The 27,601-nt window shown below is 38.5% G+C and overlaps 1 protein-coding gene across 2 annotated transcripts in view; it reads right to left on the bottom strand.

Annotated features, from left to right (window-relative positions):
* prex2 (phosphatidylinositol-3,4,5-trisphosphate-dependent Rac exchange factor 2) overlaps nucleotides 1–27,601 on the bottom strand; it is a 139,270-nt gene that overhangs the window by 48,980 nt on the left and 62,689 nt on the right. For both annotated transcript variants that reach the window (XM_031903856.1, XM_012965255.3), the window contains 14 exons: nucleotides 25,292–25,395; nucleotides 22,340–22,389; nucleotides 18,722–18,797; nucleotides 17,560–17,632; nucleotides 16,239–16,381; nucleotides 15,696–15,788; nucleotides 12,396–12,544; nucleotides 7,857–7,942; nucleotides 6,054–6,190; nucleotides 5,486–5,606; nucleotides 5,020–5,204; nucleotides 4,574–4,735; nucleotides 1,801–2,023; nucleotides 492–699 (listed from right to left, as the gene is read on the bottom strand). In XM_031903856.1, the coding sequence (XP_031759716.1) occupies nucleotides 492–699; nucleotides 1,801–2,023; nucleotides 4,574–4,735; nucleotides 5,020–5,204; nucleotides 5,486–5,606; nucleotides 6,054–6,190; nucleotides 7,857–7,942; nucleotides 12,396–12,544; nucleotides 15,696–15,788; nucleotides 16,239–16,381; nucleotides 17,560–17,632; nucleotides 18,722–18,797; nucleotides 22,340–22,389; nucleotides 25,292–25,395 (1,810 nt within the window). The remainder of the gene's footprint in view (nucleotides 1–491; nucleotides 700–1,800; nucleotides 2,024–4,573; nucleotides 4,736–5,019; nucleotides 5,205–5,485; nucleotides 5,607–6,053; nucleotides 6,191–7,856; nucleotides 7,943–12,395; nucleotides 12,545–15,695; nucleotides 15,789–16,238; nucleotides 16,382–17,559; nucleotides 17,633–18,721; nucleotides 18,798–22,339; nucleotides 22,390–25,291; nucleotides 25,396–27,601) is intronic.

Here is a 27,601-nt window from a genome sequence, read left to right as displayed (position 1 = left end):
GGTTAATCATACTATAAATTTTAAATAAATTGTAGGTTGCCTTAGCACCAGATAACCAACAGCCCCCTGGCCATGTGAGCAGCATAGGTATCTGCCTTTCTAACTGTAGGAAATACAAAAAGGATAGAGAAGACATAGGTAGTAGGTTTTCAAATGAAGAATATAAAGTACCTGATTACGTTACCTTTTGAGAGGAAGATAAAAGCATGCAAAAACAATTAAGCATTCACTATCCTAAAATATAGGTGCAAAAAGCAGTATATAATTGAGGCAAATCTGCGCAGTTGTATAGTGTAACCCTACCAGTATTCCTAATTGGCCATCCCAGACACTTTTCTGTTTCTGTGAATTATAAATACTAAAAAAATAAATGCAACAATCAGTTTAAGTTCTCCGTAGGCATAACTTGTACACAATATGAAAACAAAACTTTCTGAATATTCTACATTTGAAAAACGGAAAAAACCCCAGTAGTGTCCCAAATGACTTACTCATCAATCTGGGCAACACAAGTTTCCACCTCAACCAGTGCTGATTGCAGTTTGCACAGTAACTTTTGGTAGATATCCTGTGTTTCTAGATCTTCATCTCTGAGCAGGTAGCGCAAGCCATGGCCGTCTTGTTGACCAAGAGAGTGCCCCGATGGTGCAGCCATGGTTGTTATTGTGTGCTGGGCATACACCATCGGTTTAAGTTTCCCTAAACAGGAAAATACAAGTTAACACAGACATGTTGCTTTAAAATGAGTATATGTCTGAGTATAAACCAATAGGGGCTATATCATCAATTCCCTTTTTATGGCACTGGGTCCATTTTACATGATAAATCAATAATGGCATTCCAAGTAGGGGCCCTACTATAATATAGCCTCTGATGCCTTATTCATCTCTTGGTTTTTCTAGAGGACACAGTGACATCTCTGGAGATTGAAGAGAGGTTTCATCCTAATGTTTGTAAAGGGTCCATTACAATTAGATCCATGATAGTATGTAATTATTCCCATGAAGCAGCTCTACCTGTAGATAACATCACACAGGCTCAAGAAAATACATGGTTACTTATATTAACTATTAGTATTGCACATATCAAGGGACTAGTCTCATTGCCTTTTTGCTGCCAGTAAGAATGTTTTTTCCCCAAACTGGAAATGTTTTTTACTTTTACCTCTATATTGATTAAACATTAGGTAGGATCTAAGACAAAAGGTTAAACTTTATGTAGACGTTTTTTTCAAACTCAGTATGCAACTATATATTGGTAATATTAAAAAAATATTAATGCAGCCACATTATAGGTCACCTGGCCTTGAATACTGTGTTAAGTATTAGCACTTAAAGACATTAATACAACGTATAGTGTCCAGAGGAAGGCAACTGAGGAATAAAAAGGAATATTAGGAAAGCACAAAGACCTTAATATCTACAGCTTAGTGGAGTAAGCAGTTAACAGGCAAACATGGTCCAACTGGTTCTCTTTTCCCAGGAAAGTGTGTGCCTCTAATTTTCTATTAACCCATCACACTAAAATGTATCAGTATAACAATAACATACTGAAGAGCAACAGTTGGGGAACCATTTTATTTCCAGCTCTATCATTCTACTGCTAGCTAAAAACACAAAGGTATCTGGAAGTTCCCACACTATGATCCCAGCAGCTGAGGGGTAAAATATGAACATAAAAATATTGCTCAAAACCAGTCAATTTAACGAAGAAAACAGATTACAAAGATCAATGATATTCTCTATAGCATGTGACAGGTTTACCTATCTCCACCTTTCAGAAAGTTTCCAGAAGGCTCACCTTGTTCAGCATGCTTCTTCTCCTTGTCCTGTGAGGCCTGCCTCCTGCTGTCTAGCTGAACCCCAAAAGCACTGCCAAGAGAAGTGGATGTTTTGGGGTATGAGACCTCCATCACATTGATATGGCAGTTTGTTGGGCAGAAGTCACTGCTATGCAAAGGTGAGGTCTTAGTCTTTGCTTGTTTGAAGGTCGGCCAGGCTCTGTTTTTCAGGACTCTAGAAAACTAGGTGCACATGACAGAATAAATAAGAAAGCCATTACAAGATGTGCATATTTACAGATGGGGTTTTAAATGAACCTCAGGTTTTCATATGAAATAAGAAACTTGAATGGTGCAGTTTTGCTGTCTTACCATAAATAACATAGAAATATCATGAATCGACAGAAACTGCATTGAACAAACATTTTGATGAATATGCTGCTGTCCCGGTGAAAAGAAAGATATAAATTACAGATGAAATACAGGGAAATGTATTCTCCATGTTCTGGTAAATAATCCTAGGTCTGCTCATGACAGAGATTTTGATATCAGCCTGACAGTACATAGGGTAGACTTGGGAAACTTGGCTAGAAGCTGTTTGAGATGTTTCTCAGAAACTATTTCCCACAACTGGGAACCACTGCTATAGGCTCTCGTTCCCACTGGCACTGGCGGTGGTTACATATTTCTGTAAGTTGTGGTGCATTATTCAGTTTTGCCAAACTCTTGCTGTCTGGAGCTTCTGTTATGTTCCAGTGTTTAGAGTAGTGATCCCTCAATCAATACAACAGCGTTTTTAAAAGAAGCGGTTTTGACACCCAATCTTTCTTAACATTTCTGGGTGTACCTACCGCATTCATGGGTCTTTGTCTACAAAGGGAAGACCAGGGAAAGGTAAGAAAGGTGATGACGCACCACTGTGCTACTTTCTTGAACTGATCAGTTCAGTTTTTCCTATAAGGACCACCAGCCAGGGGAAACTTAGCAAATTAATTTACTGCAAGTGCCTTCCATATTGGCGTTGGTCTTCCTTGTTCTCTAAAAATCCACTACAATCCAGTGAATTTTTTCTATAATGATGGTTCCTCTTAAGAGCTTCTTGTTAGCACTTTGAAAACATTTCCAACTAATTAGCAGTTAATTTAGATAAAGGTTTGCCATATGCCTATATATTAGCTATATAATTTGCCACACAGCATTAGGGCAGTGGAGGAGAGCATAAGATCTTTTAATGAAAGGAACTGCAGTCACTTGCTGGCTTTAAGGACTTGTGGCCCATATGGCAAGATGATCCCAGGAGCCCTATGTTCTCTTAAACTAAACATTATTACCTTTTTTAATATGTCCCAAAACACATACTTTGTGTGCTGTTAGCCAGGAGGCTCTGGGGTATGGAGGAAAGTTGGCAGCGGTGGCCTATCCCATGTATCTCTCTATACACAACACTTACAAAGCTTTTTGGAAAAAAATTCCATATTATCAAAATGCTCATTTGTAACACTAATATACACATTATACAACAAAAGCAAACTGGCAGGTAGGTATAACTGTTCTTTAATTCTGTATTTAAAGTTGAACTAAAGCTAAACAAATAAGCAGGCTAGAAATGCTGCAAACTATGTTTTGGTCTTTTTCCCAAAGCATGCCCTCTAGCAGTGAATATGCGAGACTCTAAAGATACCCCAGTAGCTCCCCATCCTGTTTTCTGGGACAGTGTTTGAGAGTCAAACAGTAGAGCCGGTTCCCTGTGGGGGACTGAAATGATGAGCAAAATAAACCTTTGGAAGATTAATTCAGCAAATTGTGTTTATATACATATACATTATATGCATTGTTTATATATACGTAAATTAATGTATATACTGTATTTAACCCCCACTAACACTCAAATGATGGTCTAACAAGATGGCCAGCTCCTGCATGCAATTTTAATGGACTGGATCCTTATAGGGCTTCTCAGGCAGTGGCTCTGGGTCACAAGGGTAGGCTGAGGCAAACATAGGGGCTGATTCGTGGCATGAGTTTATTTGAAAGCCGAGAATCAGCCTGGTGTGGCAGTAGCCTAAACTGCTGGTACTGTAAGATTAGTTTATAAAATAAAGCTTTTCTAGTCTTATTTATTTTGAAGGTTTAGTTCTCCTTTAAAAGGTGCAGTCTTCCTTCTGGAGAAAGAAAGGAAAATAAAACAAGTTTTGTATGTCCAGGCCTGTGATATCTCAGGAAAGGGGCTGACTGAAATTCTTCTCTCCGGCAATACATAATCTAATCTCCCACACACTGCTCTGCAATGAGTCCCGACTCCAGGCATTCATTTAATCAGGTCATATTCTGGGACACGGGGATTTCAGGCAGAAAGCTGCTAACATCTGGGCCCTTTCAGCAACAAACAGTTCCATAGACGGTAAAGTACAACAGGCGCTGGTTATTGGCCTATTTTTAGAACTTAACTTTCTTCTGTAAAGTAACAGACAAGAGGAGGTATTTGATGCAACAGCTGTTACTATGGTAACGCATGACTTCTTTCTTCAATGAAGAGGCCATATGTGTGCGTCTTGTCCGAGGCTGGCAAGACTCAAGAATTCACTGACTACTGGAAAGTCAGTAGCCCTAACAAGGCTATATATATATATATATATATATATATATATATATATATATATATATAAATAGCCTTGTTAGGGGCCCTGACCAAATGTATAACCTCTAAGGGGGGGTGGTGGGGGTTAAACAAGTAATATATATATATATGTAATTGTTTGGCAATAGAAAATAATATCCTCCTGTAACATGTACCTTTCTGTAACTTGTGACCCGCTGGTAGATGTGCTCAACTTTCTCTCTGCAGATGAATATGAATTTACTTTGCAGTTCCACAGGAATGACATCGTGCAACGAGTTCAGATTATGGCAGTTTTGCACAAAATGCTCATCACTTTTAGCCAGGGCGTCCAAAACCTGCAGCAACAGACAGCACAGGTCACTGCTTCGTTCATGGAAGTTAAGATAACTTTCATGGTTATAAACCCAAAATAAAATTCTGCCTAAATGTAAACATACTGCTGATCAAGTTATTTGTAAATGTAATGCTATTATCTGCACTCACTGCTGGTCCCCCCACCTTAGGGAATGGGAATATCAGAGTTGTCCAACCTGCAGTCCTTCAGTTTCAGCTGTGAGTTGTTGCTTGAAGGCAACAGGGTGGAGGTACATGATTTATATAATAACATTATCTTGCCTACCTTGGCACACAAGCTAAAGAAGCCTTTGGGTTCCACCATCTTCTCTACGACGTGGCATTTGATCCCCGCAGTGCTGTCATATTCATAAACAACCCCATACTCCAAATGGACATTATCAACTGTAAGGCTCACATGGTCCTTCTTCCCATCAATGATGGCCATGGTGCTGAACTTGTCAATCACCTCTTAAATGAGAAGATATCAAAAAAGTAAGAAGTTTCATCATTACAGGAAAGATATATAACACCTCCATCCCTGGCATAATAACAGAGTAAAAGAATTATTGGGGATGAAACCCAGAATCCCTACTTGAATTTCCATATTCATGGAATAGCCTGTCAGTCTTAAGCATAAAAATCAGTCTAGGAATATTTTTGCATTATCATATTGTTTTCAAAGAATAGTGAAGTGCAGCCCCCACCTCAGGGATGCAAGGACGGAACAGCAAATCAATCCAAACACCTACCTTCAACTTTACAGTCAAAGCCATCCCCTTCATTATCTCCTGATGGCTTTGTGTGATTTGTTTTCAGAATCTCGTCCTTGGCACTTTCAATGCTATCATATATCCACTGTATAGAGTCTTGCTGAAAATAAATACAATGCTTTCATTTGCACTAAGTCCATTTAATATAACCCTGCCTGCTAACGTTGTATAACCACTTCATCTGTCTTCCATTCACTTCTCCGCATTCTTCCCTCTGTCTGTACCCAGTGTATTAAAGGAGATTTATTATGTGCAGCGTATGTGTAAATATACTTTAATCATATCAATGTTTACAGTGTTTTTAAGAGAAAGTGACCAAGTGGAAGACATGAATCTTCTTCTACTGTCAAGAACCACTGCATGGGCATCCCTGAATGTACACTAACATACCTAAAATAATCCGTTTGGCCCAATATAGTTTGTATTCTCACTACTTTAGCTGTCAGCCATACTGATCCTGCTGGGACCTATTTACCTGAATAGATCTAATTGTTCCCTTCCTATTGTGTACATATGAAGACCGGACTCATTGGACAGTATAGTGTACCTGCATTGGGCGTCTGTACTTCCTGCAGGCTGTTACATGGGCAATGACACTTGCATGGCTCTCCTTGCTGACGTTAATTCCATTCACTTTAATGATACACTGTCCAGGGTGAAGGCCAGCAACAGCCGCTACTGTTCCTGCAATAAGAAGCATGAGTTATAACGGCTTCCAATTAAAATTACAATTCTCTAACTGATTTATGGTCCACTTGCTGATTAGGTTGCATGGCTCACTTTTAAGCTGAGAAAAGCAATCTGAAGAGATGACATACTGCTGAGATGTATCAATGTAAGCGCTTAGAAACTCTTCCAAACCAATGTGGAAACTGGAAAGGTCAGAACTGCTGCGATGGCTATTTTGCAACCTCGATGACACTGAGTAATTGGATTATTTTACGAAAACTTGCGAAGTAAATTTCATTTAGCCAGAGCCTCCTTCTGTGCAAATCTCTAAATCCCTCAACTTATCAGTGCCAGCATAAAATAGCTATCAATATTGCCATGAGTAGTATTTCTCCCTAGACAACCGTTATAATGTTTACTGGAAGATAAGGCTCAGCAAGATATTCTATCTTACAGGAAAAAACAGAAGTCTGTGTGAGCAGGCCTAACATTTATGGAGCTATGCAAGCAATAAAGCAGGGGTAGGGAACCTATGGCTCGGGAGCCAGATGTGGCTTTTTTGATGGCTGCATCTGGCTCGCTGCCAAATCTTTAATAATAATAAAAAAAACGGGGGCGTGGCCTGCGATCGGCGGATAGAAGACATGTTCGAAGACGTGTACGAGCGTAGGCCACGCCCTCCTATGCATCGCATCCGGCATCCTTGGGACCCACCCTTGCCCCGCAGCATCCGTGGCCAAACATACTGTATGGCTCTCATAGAATTACATTTTAAAATATGTGGTGTTTATGGCTCTCTCAGCCAAAAAGGTTCCCGACCCCTGCAATAAAGCATGAGTGTGTTTAGGAAAAAATGTTGCTGGTAAGTGGTAAGCGGTAAGGTTAGGTGTACCTATGTCAGTTGTGAATGCTATATAGCTATTTGGATGTACAGGGGGTACAAATATACTGCTATTATCATTTAACAGTGGTGTAACTACCAAGTACAAGGGGTACAACGGCATCCAGGGGCTTTGGAAATGTTTACTATAACTTTGAATAAAGTCTTTTTTACTTTTACATTTTGTTTTGTCATCCCTGTGGAGTGCCTATATGCCCATGGTGGTTGATTTGCACCCAGGCCTACCCACCTTAATGGGTTTCAGTGCCAAACTCTCATTTTGGGTGGAAGCCTCAAAGGGGTTGCAGGGGCCCCTGGGTTAGCAGCCACAGTGGGCCTCGCACACCCCAGTCTGACGCTGGTATCTTTGATAAAATAATTTCCATGGTAAAAGAAACACTGAATGTATACTGGCACAATAAAATGCTCCTAAACACAGTAAGAATATGTTTGTCACCAGAAAAATGGCCATAGAAACTCTCATGGTGCAAGTAAAAAGGAAGAAACAAGAATTACATTTCTCTAAATCATACATAACCACTAGTACAACTACAACTCTCAGTGATCCACTTTAAGCTCAGTTGCAGGGTATTTTTCTTCCACAGCTGGAGTGCTAGCAATTACTTCAGCCAAACTGAATAAAAGCTCAGTACAAATGCTTTAGAAATAAGAGCAAGGTTAGCTGCCAGCACCCTCAGGAACAAACAGACACAATGCCAGATTCATGGAAAGTTTTTCCACATTTTTACAGAATAAATATTTTCTCCTTCATAAATTATCCAAGGGCAAGGCATTTCTCACCTCTTCCAACAGCATGGACCACAGAGGGACCAAATCCTCTTATCTGGAAACCGAGGCCTTCTGGGGAATCTGGAATTTTTACAGTCCTATTAAATAAAAATTACAAAATTACATATGTAAACACTGAAAAAGCCCTATAAAGGTAAACAACAGGTATTTAGTACAAGAATATGTACATAATACAAATCTAAACACATAAGTATATCCTTATATTTTTTGCAGGAAGTCATTGCTACACAATGTCACTTCTCTTGACATAAACATACCAAGACCCTAGACCTTATATCACAAGGATATGCCATGATATATAAATCAGAAGATCATGGGAGTTGTGTTATGGTGAATATATCCAGGCAATCATCAGACAGCAAACATTTCCCACTGAATACATGGTGGCATACTGAATATAAATAGTACTTATTTCATGGAATGCTCAGCCATCACAATTACTGTATACAAACCCAAGCATATAAGAAAGTCCCAAAATAATACCTGCCTAGACCAATCATTAAAAGGACAAGGCAACACACTTTTCCAACTCTTTTACATGTGTTAGAGCCCCTTTATCTCTCCCAAATTGCTAACTTCTTTCTGTGATGTACTGAATACTTTCACTCTGTCTAGCAAAGCATTTCTTCCCAAATGGAACCGTGACTCCATATTGCCTTCCTCTCCTAATGTGGCCGTTAAGCTGTATCTGTGCATGGCGACATCTTCCCTGCCCACTGACCTGAAGGAATATCTCTAACTGCATTTTTATGTGCAATTCAAAGGTACTCAGTAGTGCACAGATTTGTGGCCTTGGTCTGAAAGAGTAAATGAGGAATTATGGAAACCTAATCTTCTTCTACTTTTTAAAGTAGATTGTTGTGCTGCAAGAAAATCTGTTGGTTTTGAGGTGAGCACATCAGAACCTAGTATTGGTAGGCTAATCTTATACACAATCTTTACAGGGGTTGCCTTGTCCTTTAAAACAGCAGACAGGGGTGTAATGTCATTTTTTAAAGTGGACAAGTTAAAAGGGATCATTTATATCCACAAGTGCAGTTGTGTTCATACAAATTTCCCCGCAGTCAGTTGAGCCTAAAACCTCATTCAAGGTTTTACTTGTGGACAAACGCACCCCTTGCATTTCCATATGCTTAGTCCTTCCTGCCTCCACTTCCAAATTGAGGAACCCTAGTTGCTACCGCCACCACCGAACTAGGTGATACCTTCAGGTTTCCTTCAGTGTCCTGTGCCAATTGGAGCAAAGCACTTGCATCCAAACAATCGGGTGCACGTGTCACTTTTGTGCCTACAAGAGAAATAACCTCACCATTTCACCCGCTCTTGGAAACTTTCAATAGAATTGCATCCAGTTTACAGCACAGTGCTAGCACAATTAGGTTAATATTGATGTCCTGGCAGCAACTGCTTTAGGTGTAAAGCCCCCTTGTGACAACAACAATGCTGGAATTCTGGGGAAAATGTTGCATTGTGGAAAACAAACTATGCCAATTGTGCTCAAAACTGCTCACTACACATGGGGCTGTAAATGACCCCTAAAGTCATCAAGTTAGCTAGAAGCCTTGAGCCATGTGGGACAATAAAGAAAATAATGTCCAACTGCTTTAATTAAAGCCATAATTCTTACTGGCATCATGGGCATTCACCAGCCCTTGGCAACAACTGATCATGGGCAGTTAAAAATCTGGGTAAGATCCATTTTGCAATAAATAATATTCATATTAAGATGGCAGCAAAAGCTAAATTTAACACAAATAAAAGGCCATAAAAACAAAAATATACCCTCCACGTGGAAGCTATATTGAACCACAAGGCAAAAGATGCACAGATGTTAGAAGTTTAATCAAAAAGACTTTTTGTAATCACTGTGTCATATACTTGGCATCTTTTCAGATCTACAGCTGCTAGGAGGCATCATGGGCTCCTTTTATTGTTGCATCTCGGTGCTAGATATTGGCACTTATTTCTGCCATGTGCTACATACAGAGCCCATATGGCACGGGGAAGGGGACCAGTGAGCTTGTGCTTGCTAGATGCACTGCATACCCCTGTTTATAAAAAGAAGGGAGGCACTGGACTCAACAGGACAGATGGGTGGCATAGTGGCATGTGGATCACAGAAACTCAATCACATCCTTTGTCACTGAACGCAGAATCCAGCTGCCTATAAAATAAACACTATGTGGTATTTTAGGAAGTTATGAAGACAGTCTAAACAAATCCCCTGTGGCTGTAATGGGTCAGAGGGGAACTGCTTGAGTTATGAAACATCTCATCCTTGCCAAAATCAAGTTCTAAACAGCCATACTTATACACAGAGGTTTCCCTTGTTGGAGAATACTTACATATAATTAACCATTTTATGATCATTAATAAACAGGATCTCTAACATGCAAGCCACTACACACTATTTTCTCTCCCCAGATACTTCCATGTACTGGGCCCCTCATGTAATGGCTTGCACTACAATCTAAGGAGTTCCTGTAGAAGCTAGGGGCCATGAAAATCAAACCATTCATTTTCCTACCATGTACAGTGTATAAATTGGGCACATCTCCCCCACCCACACTGCATCATTTGTACTGCAAATATCCCCTCTGTTCACCAGCACCATCACATTTTCTAAAATGAATAGCAGCTTTCACCTGGTGGCCATTTTCCATCTAAAATCTTTAGTAACATTTACATCTGCAACCACCACATGTGCACTGTAAAGTTCATGCAATGAAGAATGCAGGCTTACAAAGGCAGAACTTGCTTTGATAAAAAGTCCTGATTGGATTGAGCACTGTAATGGTTAAGCTGAGCTTAGGACAGGAGGTTCGGAGAAAAAAAACATGTTTCTCCAGCAGGGAGGCTATAGAAATCATCATTGCCACCTCTTCATTGGCTGCTATACCGGAGGGTGTATTTGGTAACCTGAGTTGAGAACAACTGATCATGCTCATTTAGCCAAAAGCCAATGTCAATTCTTAAGGGAGGGGGCTGAGAGGGTTAGAGGAGGGGAAGGAATCCCAAGTGATTAAGGGGGTGCTCCAGCCTTACTATTAAGGTTTGAAAAAGTGGAGTGGCAGGTATTTAAATATTTCAAAAAAGGCTGTTCACTGATTACATTTTTTGTTGGTTTACATCTCCTTCAAGCATGGCACCCATAGTCCCCAATTTAGAGTCTAAAGCTTTATGCAATATTGCAATAAGGGTTCATTTATGACCACATCCACTGTTGCACTTGCTTGCAGTAAGAACAAAGTCACTGTGAAAATTGACAACTTGTGTTAAAAAATGCCCCCTAGAGTTGCCTGAGTGTCTGTCTCTCAAATCACTCGCAGGGAACTCTGACACTACCACAAGCTCCATGGTTCCTACAGCAGACTGTATTAATACGTGGACCAAACACCAGAAATTCCAACAAATACTTTCATATATACAAAATTGACTATATAAGCACAAGGCCACGGGTCATGGGACTCTGTGCTGTAAGTAGTACAGTTCCTTTAACCTAAATAAAAAGTATATACATAAAAACCCTCTTATACTAATTAATGTCATATAATTTTGTTCTCTTGGATGGGTTATGGGCTTGGTTAGGCAGTAGCTCAGCGGTGTGCAAGCAGAGGCTTTAGATCTCTCATCTGTATTCTGCTGCCATCAGGTCTGACTGGCATCATATAAAATGCTGAGAGGTTTCAATGGTTTGGAGCTTTATAAATACCATTTCCCAAGGAATTTAGCAGGAATTTAATTTCATTGCCTGCTCCACCTAGTGGCAAAATGGAGCACCTATTAACCATTTACCTGCCAGGCAAATGTAGGATCCACAGTGCCAGCGCAAGCTATCCCTTCGGTTAATAATATATAAGTAAATAAAATGAAGTATAAAGATCAATGAAAAACACAAAATTTACCATTTGAAAATGTAAATGCAGTGTGCAAAGTGCAATTACAGATACAATATGTCATGTTTTTTTTTTACCCAGAATGCAGCATTTCCCCACAAGTCCAGTGTAATTCTGGCCACTAGAGGGAGTTGCGTCTGACACAATTGCTGCTGCGTCAGAACTGCTGCTGCAATTGTGCTTGCATTTTGATACAAATCAGACAGCATCATATAAGAGTAGACGGGATTCATTAAGACCAATGCCACATGGGGCAAAGTCTCGTCAAATTCAACCCTACGCTCTGAAAAGCTTTTGGTTGTGCTTGCACCCGGAGCCACTGAGTCGGCCCAGGCGCAGGCACAACCAAAAGCTTTTTTGAGCATAAGGGCAGATTGTCAGCCTACGGATAAACGCAGCCAGAGAATCAGCCCATGTGGTACTGGCCTGAAGGTGATGTAGTTTTAGTCTTATCAGCTTTAACCTATTTCACTTCATTAACCATTTCAGCACCTAGTTGTTACTGAAAGGGTTGCTGTGTAAAGTGCTGTATAATATTATAAGCATGTCAAAGAGCTAAGTGTTAGAGCCTGAGAGACATCAGAGAGTCCAAGGGCAGGAGGGCTGAAAAGTTAAAGACTTGGGGCCGACTTACTCCCTTGGCTTTGTGCTCATGAGGATTCTCAGTGGCTTTCTGCTGTTCAAGCAAGTCTTCAGGAAGCAATCCACTTCATGGAAAGGTCTCCGGAACACAAGGTCACCATTTACAGCATAGATTTTCTTCCCGACTTCCATCCCTGACAACTGGTTGAGAAAGCAAATCAAAAGGATGGGTTTTTTTTAGATATATTTATGTAAAAATACACACATTTATTTACATACAGTATTAGTAAATTAAAAATTGCCTATCTACTACAGGTATGGAATGCATTATTCAGAAACCCATTATCCAGAAAGCTCCGAATTATAAGAAGCCATCTTCCACATTTTAATCAAATATTTACATTTTTTAAAAATGATTTCCTTTTTCTCTATAATAATAAAACAGTACCTTGTACTTAATACCAGCTAATTAATTAATCCTTATTGGAGGCAAAACAACCCCATTGGATTTAATGTTTAAATGATTTTTTAGTACTTAAGGTAAGGAGATACAAATTACGGAATGACTCCTTGATCTGGAAAACCCCAGATCCCAAGTATTTCGTTTGCCTCATACGTGTACTAAAATAATTGTGCATATGTGCTCTAATTATTTCAGAATTTATTTGATAGCGGAATAGATAAAAAATGTTGTGCTGTGGGTAATAGGGATTCTGCAGTATTCATCAGAGAGACGCAGCCAGGACAGCAGACCTCTGAGCATACCCCTGCAACCAGACACTGCACTTGGCTTACTGTAAAGTAATTTTAATTAAAAAATTGTAAAAAATCATTTTCCAAAAAAAAAAAATAATTTAAAAGGCTTTCCCTTGTCGTTTTCCCTTAAGGATGAAATGCAGGAAGAGTTCTCCTTTTTCTTGTTTTTAAGGTAGTGAAGAAATGTGCCTAATTTCTCCCTTTGTGCCAACTGTCTCTTGTGTCATGCGTGCTCCCCTGCCCTGTGCATTAACTGACTTATTCTAAAAGCCATAACGCCAGCACAGAGAGCTAATTTTCAGAGATTCCAGCAGGAATGACATATTCTCAGCATACATTTAACCTTGCACTGGAAGTACTTTTTCAGATACTTAAAATTTGTCATTTCACCTCCTTTTTATAGTAGTGAATTAAGTCAGCTTAACCATTGGGATACAGAAACTTGAAATGTGGAATTTAAAAATGTGGATAATTGTAGTCTATGGGAGATGGGCTTCCCAAAAAGTTTTCTGGTTAACAGGTTTCCATATATATATATATATATATATATATACAGGTATGGGATCCCTTATCAGGAAACCTGTTATCCAGAAAGCTCCAAATTATGGAAAGCCCATCTCCCAAAGACTCCATATTAATTAAATAATTCAGAACTTCAAAACTGATTTCCTTTTTCTCTGTAATAATAAAACAGTACCTTGTAATTGATCCCAACTAAGATATACTTAATTCTTATTGGAGGCAAAACAAGCCTATTGGGTTTAATAAATGTTTTATTGATTTTTTAGAAGACTTAAGGTATGAAGATCCAAATTACGGAAATACCCCTCATCCAGAATACCCTTGGTCCCGAGCATTCTGGATAACGGTCCTATACCTGTATATATATATATATATATATATATATATATATATATATATATACTTAATAATATATATACTGTATGTATAACTATGGGTTATTTAAAAAAAAAAATATACTAGTATATACTAATATAATAGAAAGAGTGCCGCACACACAGTGGCTTGATACAAAAGAAAAAAAATGTTTTTGACCTACACCAAGGGCATTTGGACTTGTATAGGGTGTGCTACTCTCTGTGTACTAGTATATACTGATATATATATATAATAATAATTTTTTCTTTTTGGATAATCAAATTTCAAAATATATTTCTAAAGGTTGTTTTGATGACATAAGATATCAATATTGAAAAAAGGCAAGGCACATTCAGAAAAGAAGGAAGGAAGGAGGCTCTGGGAAATATCCAAATTGAGCCAGGAAGCAGTATTTAAAAAAAAAAAAAAACTACATAAAATATTTGTTTTTCTCTGCAGTACCATGTGCATTGTAAAGGCCACGAAATAAGATTGTTTCTGTTACTTATTTTAACTGCAGAGGCCAGTAGCAGCATTTCCTTTGGCCTCTAGTGCTTAAGAGAAAGCCGCTCATTCAGCCAAAACCAGGCTACAGGCTCCATAAGTACACCTCTCCAGTCCAGTGCAAAGAACATCCATGGTGTTCTACCCTGAAGCATGTAAAACAAGTATAATGCCCCTTAAGATGTGTAAAAGCTGCATTATATCATAAAATGGCATTTCAAAATTTTAGTCCCAAATTGATTAATACAAGCAGTATGCCACTATTTAACATACGTCATGGAATATGGTTGGGCGGAAAATACTTTTTGACTTTTGCTTTAATTAATGAAAATCTATATTTTTATATAACCCATCAACCAGAGAAACAAAAACTGCTTTCATATTCCAACCTTCTGGTTTTTACCAGCAATTGTTGGAGGTGATTGTACTCAAAAAAGTGCCCAAATAAACCCTCTGGGTTGCTGCTTATCTGTAAGCCAAAACAGGCACCATAATCAGAAGAAGGGAGGGGATGTTGTTTCTACAGAGCTCAATAACTCTATTTCAACTGATTCAGCTGATTTTAGGAGGAGGACAAATAAAACAATTAATGGTGTGTATGTCCTTCGTAATGAAATCTTTCTTTAATTTGGATCTCCATACCTTAAGCCTACTACAAAATCATTAAACATTAAACATGAAATAAACCCAATAGAATTGTTTTGCCTCCAATGAGAATGAAATATATATTAGTTGTAAGCTTCTAAATGTGTGAGTGCAATATAAATAAAAGGTAATAAATAAATAAATAGTTGGGATCAAAAACAAGAAACAAGGTTTTTTATTTTTACAGAGAAAGAGAAAATAATTATGAAAAATTGAATCATTTCTTTCTGGATAACTGTACTATTTTATAGCAGCGTACAGTTTTTATTTCAGAAACAGCTCCATTAAAATGGCCAAATACATCAGATCCTTTAGCAATCCATTGGTTTGGCCAACAGGACACATTGTAGATTGTAAAGATGCAGATAGGCAGATTGCATAGATCTACTCATTTGGGAGATGGTTGGAATAAATAGATCTCAATTGAATTGAACAGCCTGGGGCAAATATAGGCCGCAACAAAGAAACCTATCTAGGGAATTTAAAATTTCAGTGTTTTCTCAAAAAATATACTGGCGTTAGTGTGCTAGTAAAGTGATTTCATAAAAAACAGAACCCACACCCATACCTCAGCACTGGAACCCCGTTCCAGGAACTTCACAATGGGCACCTTATTTCTGTCTTCCAGAGCAAAGCCATAGCTTCCATCACTGGGTTTTACCTGAAAAAAAAATTAAACTAATTAAACATGTTTTACAATAATAGAATGCATGGCCGTGCTTATTCTATCCCACTCATTCTCAGAGAGAGAGGGAGAAAAAGTACTGCACTCACAGGAACTTCTCAAAAAGAAAGGTGTTTTATTTACATTACACCAGCTGTGCTCTTCTTCAGGAACAAACCAAATCTCCCCTGAGGAAGAGCACAGCTGGTGCTTGAAGTGTTGGAATTTTGTAAATAAAACACTTTTCTTTTTGGGAAGTTCCTGTGAGTGCGGTACTTTTTCTCTTTATAATTTTCTTTACCTGAACCCGGGACAGTTGGCCCTACAGTTAAGGGTAGTGCTCCTCTTTGTTCTTTTCTATATATATATTTATAACCAGTATATATATCAGTGACCAGTATATATGATAACAATGCCCAATATCTGTTACAGCCTAACAGCACTTACCAATAAAGACTTTGCAATAACATTTTCAACAATCTTAAGATCATGCTTCATAAGCCGGTGCTTCATATTCGATCCCTCCATTTCTTCATCAGAGAAGAATCGAAATAGAAGAGGTTCGTCTTTAAACTCACTCTTTTCCAAGACTGCGTAATTAAACCAGAGAATAGAGTTGGCCACTGTTTATCAAAGTAATGCAAGAATTCTGTTTTCAAGGGCAAAGCTGTACAAATGTGTATGTATGCATGCTGGGAAGCAATATGCTGCCTGGCCTGCCCTACCCTAAAATCTCTCTACTCAAAGAACGGATGTTGTCCAATTGGGATCATGGAATGTGGACAAGATGTATTAAGTGGAAATGGCATAAACCCAATGCTATGTGATTGCTCTACGTGTACAAAGGGAACAACTGGTACACTGTATAATGCACAGTATATAAATACAAATAGTATGGATATATACAATCAGGGATAATGACAGTACTGTGGTAGAGAAGGTACTAAAGCTTTTGCGGGTGCTACACACCTTCACCTATCAGGTGCTCTTCTATAAAAATAACATGGCTTTTGAATTATTAATTGAATATGCCCTAGGCGGCTTGAAGGAGAGACTGATTTAATCAGTATCCATTGCTGACAGCTAGACAGTGTCTCTTTCTGCCCTGCAGATGTATAGGGAGAGCTTGGTAATTAAATGTCTCACTTACAGGCCGTTACAATTTTAAGTGCTATCAGATTTCATCCTTATCCATTTCTACCCTGATATACAGTACAAGGCCTGTCATTAAAAATAGTACTTTTTTTATAATACCTGCTATCATTATTAAGTGGAGCTCTATATGAATGTCCCTAAAGTGCCCCAATGGCTTCAGACAATCATAGCAATTGGCACCAGGAGAACACTGCAGTCTGATATTCCAATTATAAAATAAGACTATACTGTATATCATTAGCATTGGAAACGCAGTGATGCTTGGGATGCAGCCAATCTCTGAGAAATATTGCTACTATAACTGTCCCCAATGAGGGCATTTGTTAAGTTAGATCCTAAACAAAGCTAGCCCCACTGGGCAACCAATATCTTTGTTGCATCAATGTCCCATGACTTTACTAACTAGCCAGTAGCCTCTCATTTAAGGTCTAAAATCACTACTAATTACCCTGTCTTATACAGACCTTTCATTATCATAGAATATTTATAGCTGGATTTTTATAATGGGTACTAATTCATTTTCAATTCAAGCTTGCATTAGAAAAGATGGATTGTATGTAAATTCTACAAATATGACTGCACTTATTAATAATCTACTAGTGTAAAGCCTTACCATGATGCATAAACCCATTGTCACATAATGCCACCCCAAGGATTATGGCTTCCTCTCTCGTGCGGCAGTCTCCCTGTTGACAAAGAAAATATATCCAATGAGAATGCAGCGCACCGGATCCATGTCATCATAAAGCACATCAGTCACTTGAGAGGGATTAGGAGGTTGGAAATTGTTTTCCTAGAACTATTCCTTTCCTTTAAAGAAACCTAATACCAGACTGCATTTGCTAATCAGATCTGTTGATCTATAAGCCTCTCAGCTTCCCATAAACTAAAATTAATATAGAAAGCACTTTCCACTTGCTTTATCTCCCTAGCTAATAAAAATTAGTTACATAGGAAGATACTTAGCAAACCCTCCCCAGCAGAATTGATACAGCTCCATGTATTACTATAATTACACTGTGCTAGTGCATGGCTGATTCACTTGGCTAATGTCACAGAACACTGGAAACACTGCAGTGGTAAATCAATACTTTGTACATATGTGTACATTTAGATTTTATTTTATAAAACAAGGGCTCTCTCCATACTTAGTTTTGTTGAACAGTCCTGTAATAAAATTATTGTGTTTCTGTCAAAACAGTATGAAAAAATATATATAAAGAAAATATAGAATGCCTATTGCCTGTATGTGACAGAATTCCATCCCCCAGGGTCAGATTGGCTTTCTAGAATACCAGCGGATCTTCCAGTGGACCCTGGCCCTTGTGGATTCCAGATATGGAAAATTCCAATTGACCTTTTCTTATTTCCACTTTAGACTTATAACATTAAGTGATAGCTTTCTCTAATCAATGTAAAGGTGGCCATACATGGGCAGATTTCAGCTGCCTATTCGGGTCCTTCAGACTGATTCAGCAGTTTATCTGCCTGTGTATGTGCACCCCCCACAAGCCTACCCGATCACATCTGGCCTAAAATTGGCCGGATCTCGATCGGGCAGGTTTGATTTTTTTTTGTCAGATAGGGGAACACACCGGCTCATTGATGGGGTCCTCAGTCCAACGGCACCTATGCCTGCCGTTTTGTGCCAACATATTTTTTGTCAATGTACAATAGAAAAGTTAATACCACTAAAAACAAATAAAAAAGTGTTCTAGTCTGAGGCACAACAGAAATTCTCTGGTACATACTTCTGCAAAGGCACCGACTCTTACCTGGGCAATAAGCCAATCTATAAGTTTGTTTGCCATAACAACAGATTTGTACGTTCTTAGATGGTAGTCTTTATCTCTAGAAAAAGGGAAAATCATAAAGTCATCCAAAAAATAAAGGATAAATCAAAGAATGAAATTTGCATATAAGATGTATGACTTAATTGCATCTCAGTGTGTATTTGAGTTTAGGTGCAAACGTGCTTCTACTCACTGCATCCCTGCCCCACATTGCCTTTGTGAGAATGGGCCTATTACACTAATTTCTTTACTGACAGTCTATCCCCACTAATGGCTTGTACTCTTCCCTGCATTTTGTTCTTCTCTGTTCCACCCCAGGGAAGTGCAGAAACAAATGCATCCTATTCTTCTTAATGCGCCCATACTCACACAGGCACATGTAAGCGCAGAACGCAGGTGGGACGCAACATGCCGCGTGTTTGACACTTACATCTGCCTGTGTGAGTATAAGCGCATTAGAAAGAATAGGATGCATTTGTTTCTGGCCCTAAACATGGCCATAGTTGTGTCGGCCTGCAGACATCTGCCAACTGGCCTACAGGCAGAACAGGTATTGTTTGACCTAGACATCTATTAAAATTGTAAAATATCAGGGTTCAGTTAATTTAGGCTTTCAGCCCACCTGACTGAAAATAAGTTAAGGCTACATCTTCTCCTAACATTTTGGCACGCCCAAGTGATTATACCTTTCCTTCCCTTTATAGAAGCCAGAGGTACCAGAGATTGTAGAGAGGCACTACTGTGATAGCTGTATTCCTATTTATCTGCAGAGAACTTGGATTTCTTTAGTCTTTCTTTCATATTTGCCAGTGCTTCATTCACACATACCAAGAAGGGGCCCTTGAAATCTTCAGTACAATTAGATTGCATGGCAGTCTGTTCAAAGGTGCCGCACATGCCCAGACCATGTTTCTGTGTGGTTAAAACCAGCAAAACTGCACAACCATGGTCAACATAATGCAAAATTATTTAACTGATCTGATAGGTTGGACTCAACTGCACCCCATACATACAGTAGGCCATAAGTTTTTCAAACTATATTTATTTTTTTAAAGCATGTTTGCAGAGTTTAAGATGGTTAATAAAAGTTAAATAACTTAAATAATAGCATTCATACAAAATATAAATAAATAATGTATAAAGTATTTGGCTGTTTATTATAGATCACACCCCTAGGGTAATGGGGTGAAAGGGTCTGCAATTGAAAAAAAAAGTTACATTTCACAGATATACCAGAAATAATTGAATATTGTAGTATATTATTACTGGACATCTTTCCTACAATGAATGAGTTGGGGGTGGGGGAACCAGGAACCAGGCACAACTGAGAACAGATAAAGAAAGAATGGCTGTGGTTAAGTCAGTGGGATAGTGTCCGATAAAAATGGATACTGCTCCTATGGGCAACAGCTATTTAAAAGGATATCGGATACAGTTAGTGGAGGGGATGGGTCAGTTGCCTATTTTTTGTGCAGATAATAGTTCTGTGTCCATTCGCTTTATGAATGAAAAAGTAACAAAGTTATGTGTACTTTAAACCCTGTCCCACTCCCCACGCTGGGTGCCATCCAGAAGATACTTACCCATTTTTGCACCTGACATTTACTTTTAAGTTAGAGATTTGCACAAAGGCAGGCTGGTGCTCTCAATAACAATATTTAGTACTCTTTAGCATAGGGCTGTCACGTGTTACATTTATACTGTATACAGGGCCCTAGTAGAAAAGGGTTTCTGAGGGCAGCCCAGTGAATATAGAACAAATATAGTTTCTTTTGTAACGCTCTGATTTAAACTGTAATTACCATCCATATGCACGAAGGATCTCATTTTTATTCACCCTGCATTACATGCGTGAATACTTTAAGGAACACAAGGAAGAGAAGTCTGCTAATGCATAATGCAGTGTTTCCCACCTGCTTTCCCAGTGGTTGGGTACATGTAGAATAAATGAGAAACCACTCTGCGTGCAGTACAATGAGGAGATTCATAGCACCTGCTGGAACGGCAAAGCTCCACTGGTAACATTAGTCTTTGAATTTAACAGATCCCCAGAGGAGAGCAGTGAATGTCATACTTTACAGACCATTACTTTGCTTTTACAAAGCTAAAAAACCTTGGCTTCAGGTCCAACATTAACTTGATATTAGAACTGTATAATGAAATGTTCCTTTAAGCCAAACAGTGCATGTTCTTTTATTTCTTTACTTACTGGAGCCATTAAATTCCCTTCTAGGCCTTTTTCTCTTTAATTGTACTATGCTAGCTTTTTCTCACCCTGATATTCCGAGCACGTTTATTGGTTCAGGCAAATAACATATCTTTACTCCATTTATTCCACTGGGATTCCAAAATGCTAGCCTCATCTCCTCTGCTCAGGCAGTTTGCCCCCAGGCAGAGCATTATAAGGCAGTTCATCGTCACTACTTGCTTATCCCTTTCATATTCTGTTCTGGCCTTTGCTCATAATTCTGCAGTTTTACCAAGCACAGCACTTTCACACCCTCCGAGCAGATTATATCATAATGCTTTACCATTAAAATTCACTAAATAAACTTGAACCATTAAAATTCATTAAATAAACAGAATACCAAATATTTAAGCTGTTTAAATGATTTTCAGTTTTTCAAAATATATTACTACATAAAAAATGAATAATGTATTATGCTTTGTGATATTCAGCAAAAATTCACTTATGTTATGTATTGAGCCAGATCCGCTCACAATTTCATCATCAGTTTAATACTGATAGAGACAAGAAATTAACTGTGTAATTGAGTCAATGTGTAATAACCAGTAGTTGAATTGGAGGAGAATTGTGCAGGCAAGGAATTACATTGTCCGGAACTATTCTAATTAATTATAGAAATGCTCAGAATGGTTGAAGCTGCTCTTATACTACTCATAAAGCAATATGCACCTCATTATTTTCTATGTACCATATAATTGCCCAAGACCATGCCAATGGTTAAAGGAACACTATACCCTCCCCAACAATTTAGGTCTCTATAAAATTATATTGCATAATATAGTCACATGAAAAACCATCTAAATAAACTATTGTCATAAAAATATACTTTTTTAGTAGTATGTGCCATTGGGTACTCCTACATAGAAAACTGCCATTTTAAGTACTAAGGGCCGCCCTCTGGGGTCCTATGATTCTAGGTACAGACAAACAAGCCAAGGCATAGAAACATGTTAGGTCTCATCAGCCAAATACTGGACAAAGTTCTGTCTTTTGCTCCCACACTTTTTCCTGTTACAGTTAGAGCTGAATTATTTCCTGAGCACACAGCCCATCACAAAATGGCGGCTCAAGGTAAAAGATGTAAAAGGGCAAAATTGAATTATATATATTCCAGTTCCAATTCGATAGATTCATTAATAGGCTACTTAATGTGATAAACTATCTGTTTGTTAAGTATTCTTTCTGGGGGGTATTGTTTTCCTTTAACATGGTTAATAAATTGCCTATGGACAGGGTCTAAGGCAGCAAACAATTTGTATCATATAGAATAAAAATGATATAAAATATAAATGAGAACTTCTTATCAACAGCATTCATGTGGATTTAAGCATGCAAAGTCATACAACACCTACCTAATTACTGGTGTAAACAGACTATGAAGACGACAATACAGCCTTACGCCCTGTTGAAAAAATGGATAATAATAAACAACAAGTGAAAGTGTGTAAAAAATGTCATCAAGAATTCATATTGTTTAGTCAAGTGATATTATTTCTAAAGGCTTACGTGCCATACAGTGCCTATAGTGAGCTGATAAAGAGTGCTTACTCTACTTTGACATGGTGGAGGTGAGCAATGACCACGTAGGACAATAAATCTCTGAGACATAACAACATCCCAACAGGAGGACTAAGATTGGCTGCAGGAAAATGAGCAATATTTTCATGTGGCCGTATAGCCTATGAGCCAATTTAGGTGACGGATAATACAACCCCAACAATTCTTGGCAGGCAAGTAACACTGTTATGCTCAGTGGGGACCATCAACAATCATCTGTTTAGCTCAGGAATTAAACAGTTTCTTCTGGTGAGATTTTATAGTGCATCAAAATCAGAAAGCGTCTACAGAGCGTGCCGGAAGGGGGGTGTCGTATAAAGTAACAGTAGTGAGAATCTTTTATGCAACTGCAGCTTTCCGATTATAAACAATCACCTTACACCACAATGACTCCACTTGCACGCTGTGTTTCTTTCATGTATTGCCATTTTCATTTCAGTTTACCACTGTACTATTGATTTGAATGAAAAACAGAACAAAAACAGAACTGCTTTGATGACTTTAGCTTAACCATATAATCTCATCTACATCACAGCTAGAACTGGAGAAGGTGCACTTTGATCCATATATAATAAATTCTCTCTGTATGCTTCCTGTAACACTAGGCTAATGGGACACATGTGATATGAGATATAGATCAGACAGACCTTTGTCATCAATATGACAAACACACATGTTACACATTTGACTTTTCTGCTACATGTGCCAATTAAAAGAACATTTTGGCAAAAAGCTCCCATGTAAGTCATTTACACAGACTGTCGGAACTGCCAATGGAGTTGTGGGTTATGTTATTAGTTACTACTGATGATGGTCTTTTTCAAGAAAGAAAAATCCCTGAAACTCTTTATATTTGCAATTCTGAGCTCCACTGCCACTACACCACCTTAGTTAATTAAAACTGATTTTAGGATAAGGGCCAGGGGGCCCTTGTGGAGGACACAAAGGATACAGCAGCACACCATAGCACAACAATTAACTGCATTCATTTTGAACAAAAAGGGACATGATAATGATTTCAATGGAGTTACATTAGCGGAATTCTGGCAAGGGATGAAGGAGGGCCCAGGCCCGGTTTTGTGGCGAGGCCACAAAGGCCTGGGCCTAGAGCAGCACAAATTTATGGGCGGCATGCTGCACTGAAATTTTGCTCCCATACTGAGCAATGGAGACCTAATCCCACTCGTGCGTGGGGGGGATGGGGTGCGGTTGGGGGCGGCAAATAGGGGTGGATAAGAAATTCGGCACTGGGAGGGCCTCAATGCATGAACAGCTAAACTTTCAAACCCCAGGTGAAACTAAAGGCTCCTAGAGGAATGCCTGGCAGACTAGTGCAGGAACAGAATAAGGGCAATGGCACATGGAAAGTTTTGTTTCCCAAAGTTAAATTTATGCTACTGTGGACAAAAATGTTTCAAAAATGCCTTGCCATTGCCTAACATTGCTATTGCCTCAAGTTTAACATATTCTCCACTCTACTGACTGGAAAAGACTTTGGAAGTAATTAATGAAAAATGATGCTGAGAGGTATTTCATCATCATCATCTACACTACTGTATGGTAAGCTGAGCTAAGTCAGCCACCCAGATATCCTAGGGTTGTTCTGTTTAAAACTGTGTATTTACTGGAGCTACAGCAACTAGAATATACATATCTGACTCTTCATGGAGCACCAAAAGTTAGGTTGCTGCTCTTTATTCCCTACAGGAGCAGACTCAATTCCGGTGCTCCATAAACTGTTGGGTGTGTATTTTATGGCTTAAAATACAGATTTTGACCTGGGGTTAGTACTTCTACATTGGTTTGTGAATACTAGGCTGACAGTATTGCTCTAAAGGCAAATATTCCCCCTGAACATTGAAATTCTGTATAAAAATTTAAAAAACCCTATATTTAAACACTGTTGTATATAAAGACTTTTCGTAAAAGGTTTCCACAGAACATTATATTGAAACACTGCCATTACAAGGTCTAAATTCCGTCCTTCTGACTCATATGAGCCAATATACTCACATACAAACCAATCACATGCATATATGCTAGGTTCCATTGGCCTACACTTCTTTCTGTTACATTATTTTCTGTCCAGTGATCAGTGAGTGAAACGCAGAACAAGAAGCCAAGGCCGGGGCCAGTATTACAAATTTACCAGCAATGTATTTGCCAGTAAATTTGTTATCACCTGTATTTCTGCCCTTGGCCCACCCCCAATTCCTGCCCACAGGTCTGCCCCCTACTGTGCACAGGAGCCTGGTCTGCAAAAGTGTAATATATATAAATATTCCAGTTTGATATAGTTCTTTGATAGGTTATTTATTAAGGTGATGATTCTCTATTGGCCAGTTGTCACCTTTTCTGGAAAAAAATTCTTTCTAGTTCACTAGTACTAACTTTATAGTTACTCCATTAGTTTAAAAGAGGGGTGCAAGGAACCTGGGGTTTTCCACGTAAGGGATCTTTATATAATTTGGATCACCATACCGTCTGGTTTTGCAGACATTTAAACATTAAATAAACCCAACACTATGGATTAATGCAGCTTAGTAACCATCAAGTACATGGTACTGTTTTATTATTACAGAGAAAAAGGAAATATTTTTTTTTTAAAAAATTACAGTTATCTCCTTAAAAAAGCAGAAAGCCTTCCAAAAATGTGTAGTTTTCTGGATATTGGGTTTCAGCATAAAAGATCCCATACCTGTATGGGTTAAAATAATATACCTGGTATGCTGGAATCAAGGCATTACCTTAGAAATCACATCATGCAGTTCATTCCTTGGAAAGTAAGTCCCATCGTCATAGCGAAATCTGTACAGCATCTGTTCTGACTTAAACTGGTGCTTATCACTGACTGAAATAAAGTAATATCGGTGATTATTTTCCTCCTGGGAGACATTAATGTAGTATTGTACTCAAAAGCCGAAATAACAAGAAAAAAAATCACACGTCAAGATATTACAGTGAATGTAGAGATTCATCATTATCACATTCCTAAAGAATTCATATGACTAAAGCAAGTAAATTGAGTTTCCCAATTACAGTGTATGGGGAGACAAAGAGTGGAACTATAGCTAGGGAATTCTCATTTACAGTATCTATAACCGTGTCCTTAGCTGGGGTTGAACACAAAAAAGTCTGAAAACCTGTGGTACAAAAGAACAAACATATTCTCAGACTAAATATAAGAGCTCATTTACAAAAATAGTTGCTAATTGCACAAGTGCAGCTACTATTGTTGTTTGAGTGACCCAAAACTTGAGCGACCTGTGGGTCCAGCAGGTTCGGGTTGAAATTTGGGTAACCATTGTGGGTTTGGGTTGGGTGCAAGTCAGACTGGGGAGGTACACTCGCACTTTGTTCGGAACATTCCCTATATTGGAACAAGAGGAGAGTGCACAAGTAGCATACGGAGCGGTAAAGGTACAAGACTCGGGTACAGGTTGGGTGCATTTCCTTCAATGGCAACATTTTGTGGGTTAGTGGTCAGGAGCAGGTTAAGGGTTTGCAGGTTAGGGTCGGGTGCGAGTTGAGATTTTCCTAGACTGCACATCACTAGCAGCTATCCATTGCAGCCATCAATACTTAGCTTTCATCTTTTACCAGTTAGAAAAAGAAAAGACCTTATTGGTTTCTATGAGCAACGTTCAATTGTTGTAAATTTCTCCCATATAAAGTGTTGCATCCAATTATGTTTCTATGCACAGCCAAGGTATAACAAAACTCAATAGAAACGAGAGTTCAGATCCTCTTGGTGCTTATTAAGTCAATTCACTGGTATTTTGTCAATCAGCATGAAAAGCTCCACCCACAGTAGGGGAATATTCTATTCTTATTGCAAAATGTGATAGAAGTCTCAAATGGAAAAAGAACTGACATAAACAGCAACAAAACTTAGCATATAGCTATAAAATATATTCTCTTCATTAAACAGCTATTACATTGCAAAACTTAACTGCGCATAGCACATTCATTAAGACTTGTTTTAAAGATTTTCCCATAAATATCGACTTCAGTTTGCACAAAGGAATATTATGTATTGTACATATTTTTTCCGTTAATGACTTTTATTACATTCGCCCACATCTGAATAAGAGGAGAAACAATCAGGTACAGTTTTCTCTCATGCACGTTTAGGTAATAAATAAGAGTGTAACTGAAAGGCCACCATCACCAGCTCTGCATCGATGTGAGCGGATTTATCATTATCAGGGTCATTTTAATAAACTCTTGAAGGGAAATTCAATAAATAAAAGAAGTGTGTGCCCGGGGAAAGAGAGTTCATCAAAGTATAAGCGGCTTTCATATGCTTATGTCCTTTATGTCGTAGATTAACTCCAAAATAGGAGCATATAAACATGTTTTATGGCCTCTATCTAGGCAAATGAATGAACTTCAAGTCTATTTTATTGTTTTGTCTAGCACTCCCTCATCAATAACATACTGCTAGATATGCTATGATACCATTTATATTAGTCTGCTTTCTGCTAACCAATGGGCTTCAACCTTGGTGATTAACTCTACACAACTCTTTTACATTATATTTGTTTTTTATAAATGCTAAAATGTGCAAAAATATATTTTTCCCGTAATAAATTGCTTTTTTTTTGTACATATTTAGATTGTTCATTGTTAGAAGTGTTATTTATAAGTGTTATTTCGCCAGTGTTTACCTATTTTTACAGCTGGTTTCCAGCTCATGTAACATGACCTTGCCATACACCTTGTATAGACACATGGGGAGGTAAGTCACCTGTGCTTTCCCACTGGCACATGCTTTGGGCTTCGGTAAGTCGCCAAAAACTTCCTTGAGAGGCGAAGCGCTGTATATGTTTACCCACTGGTGTTTTATATTATTGCTGGTGGGGAAGCACAGTCGGAAGCACCCTTTGTAACAAAGATTTATTGCGAGCAGCAGGGCAACTGATCTCCCCGTGTACCAGTATACTTAATGTGTACTTGTTTGGGAGGCTGACAAATGACTGAAGCTACTCAATATTTAGTCCTGGTGAAGCAGATACTTGGATTCCCATAGCACAAATAGCCCCACTGCAGAATGG

This window comes from Xenopus tropicalis, chromosome 6 (assembly GCF_000004195.4).
Source record: "Xenopus tropicalis strain Nigerian chromosome 6, UCB_Xtro_10.0, whole genome shotgun sequence".
Taxonomy (NCBI): Eukaryota; Metazoa; Chordata; class Amphibia; order Anura; family Pipidae; genus Xenopus; species Xenopus tropicalis.
Note: the sequence above shows the minus strand (reverse complement) of the source record. Positions and strands in the feature narration are given on the sequence as shown.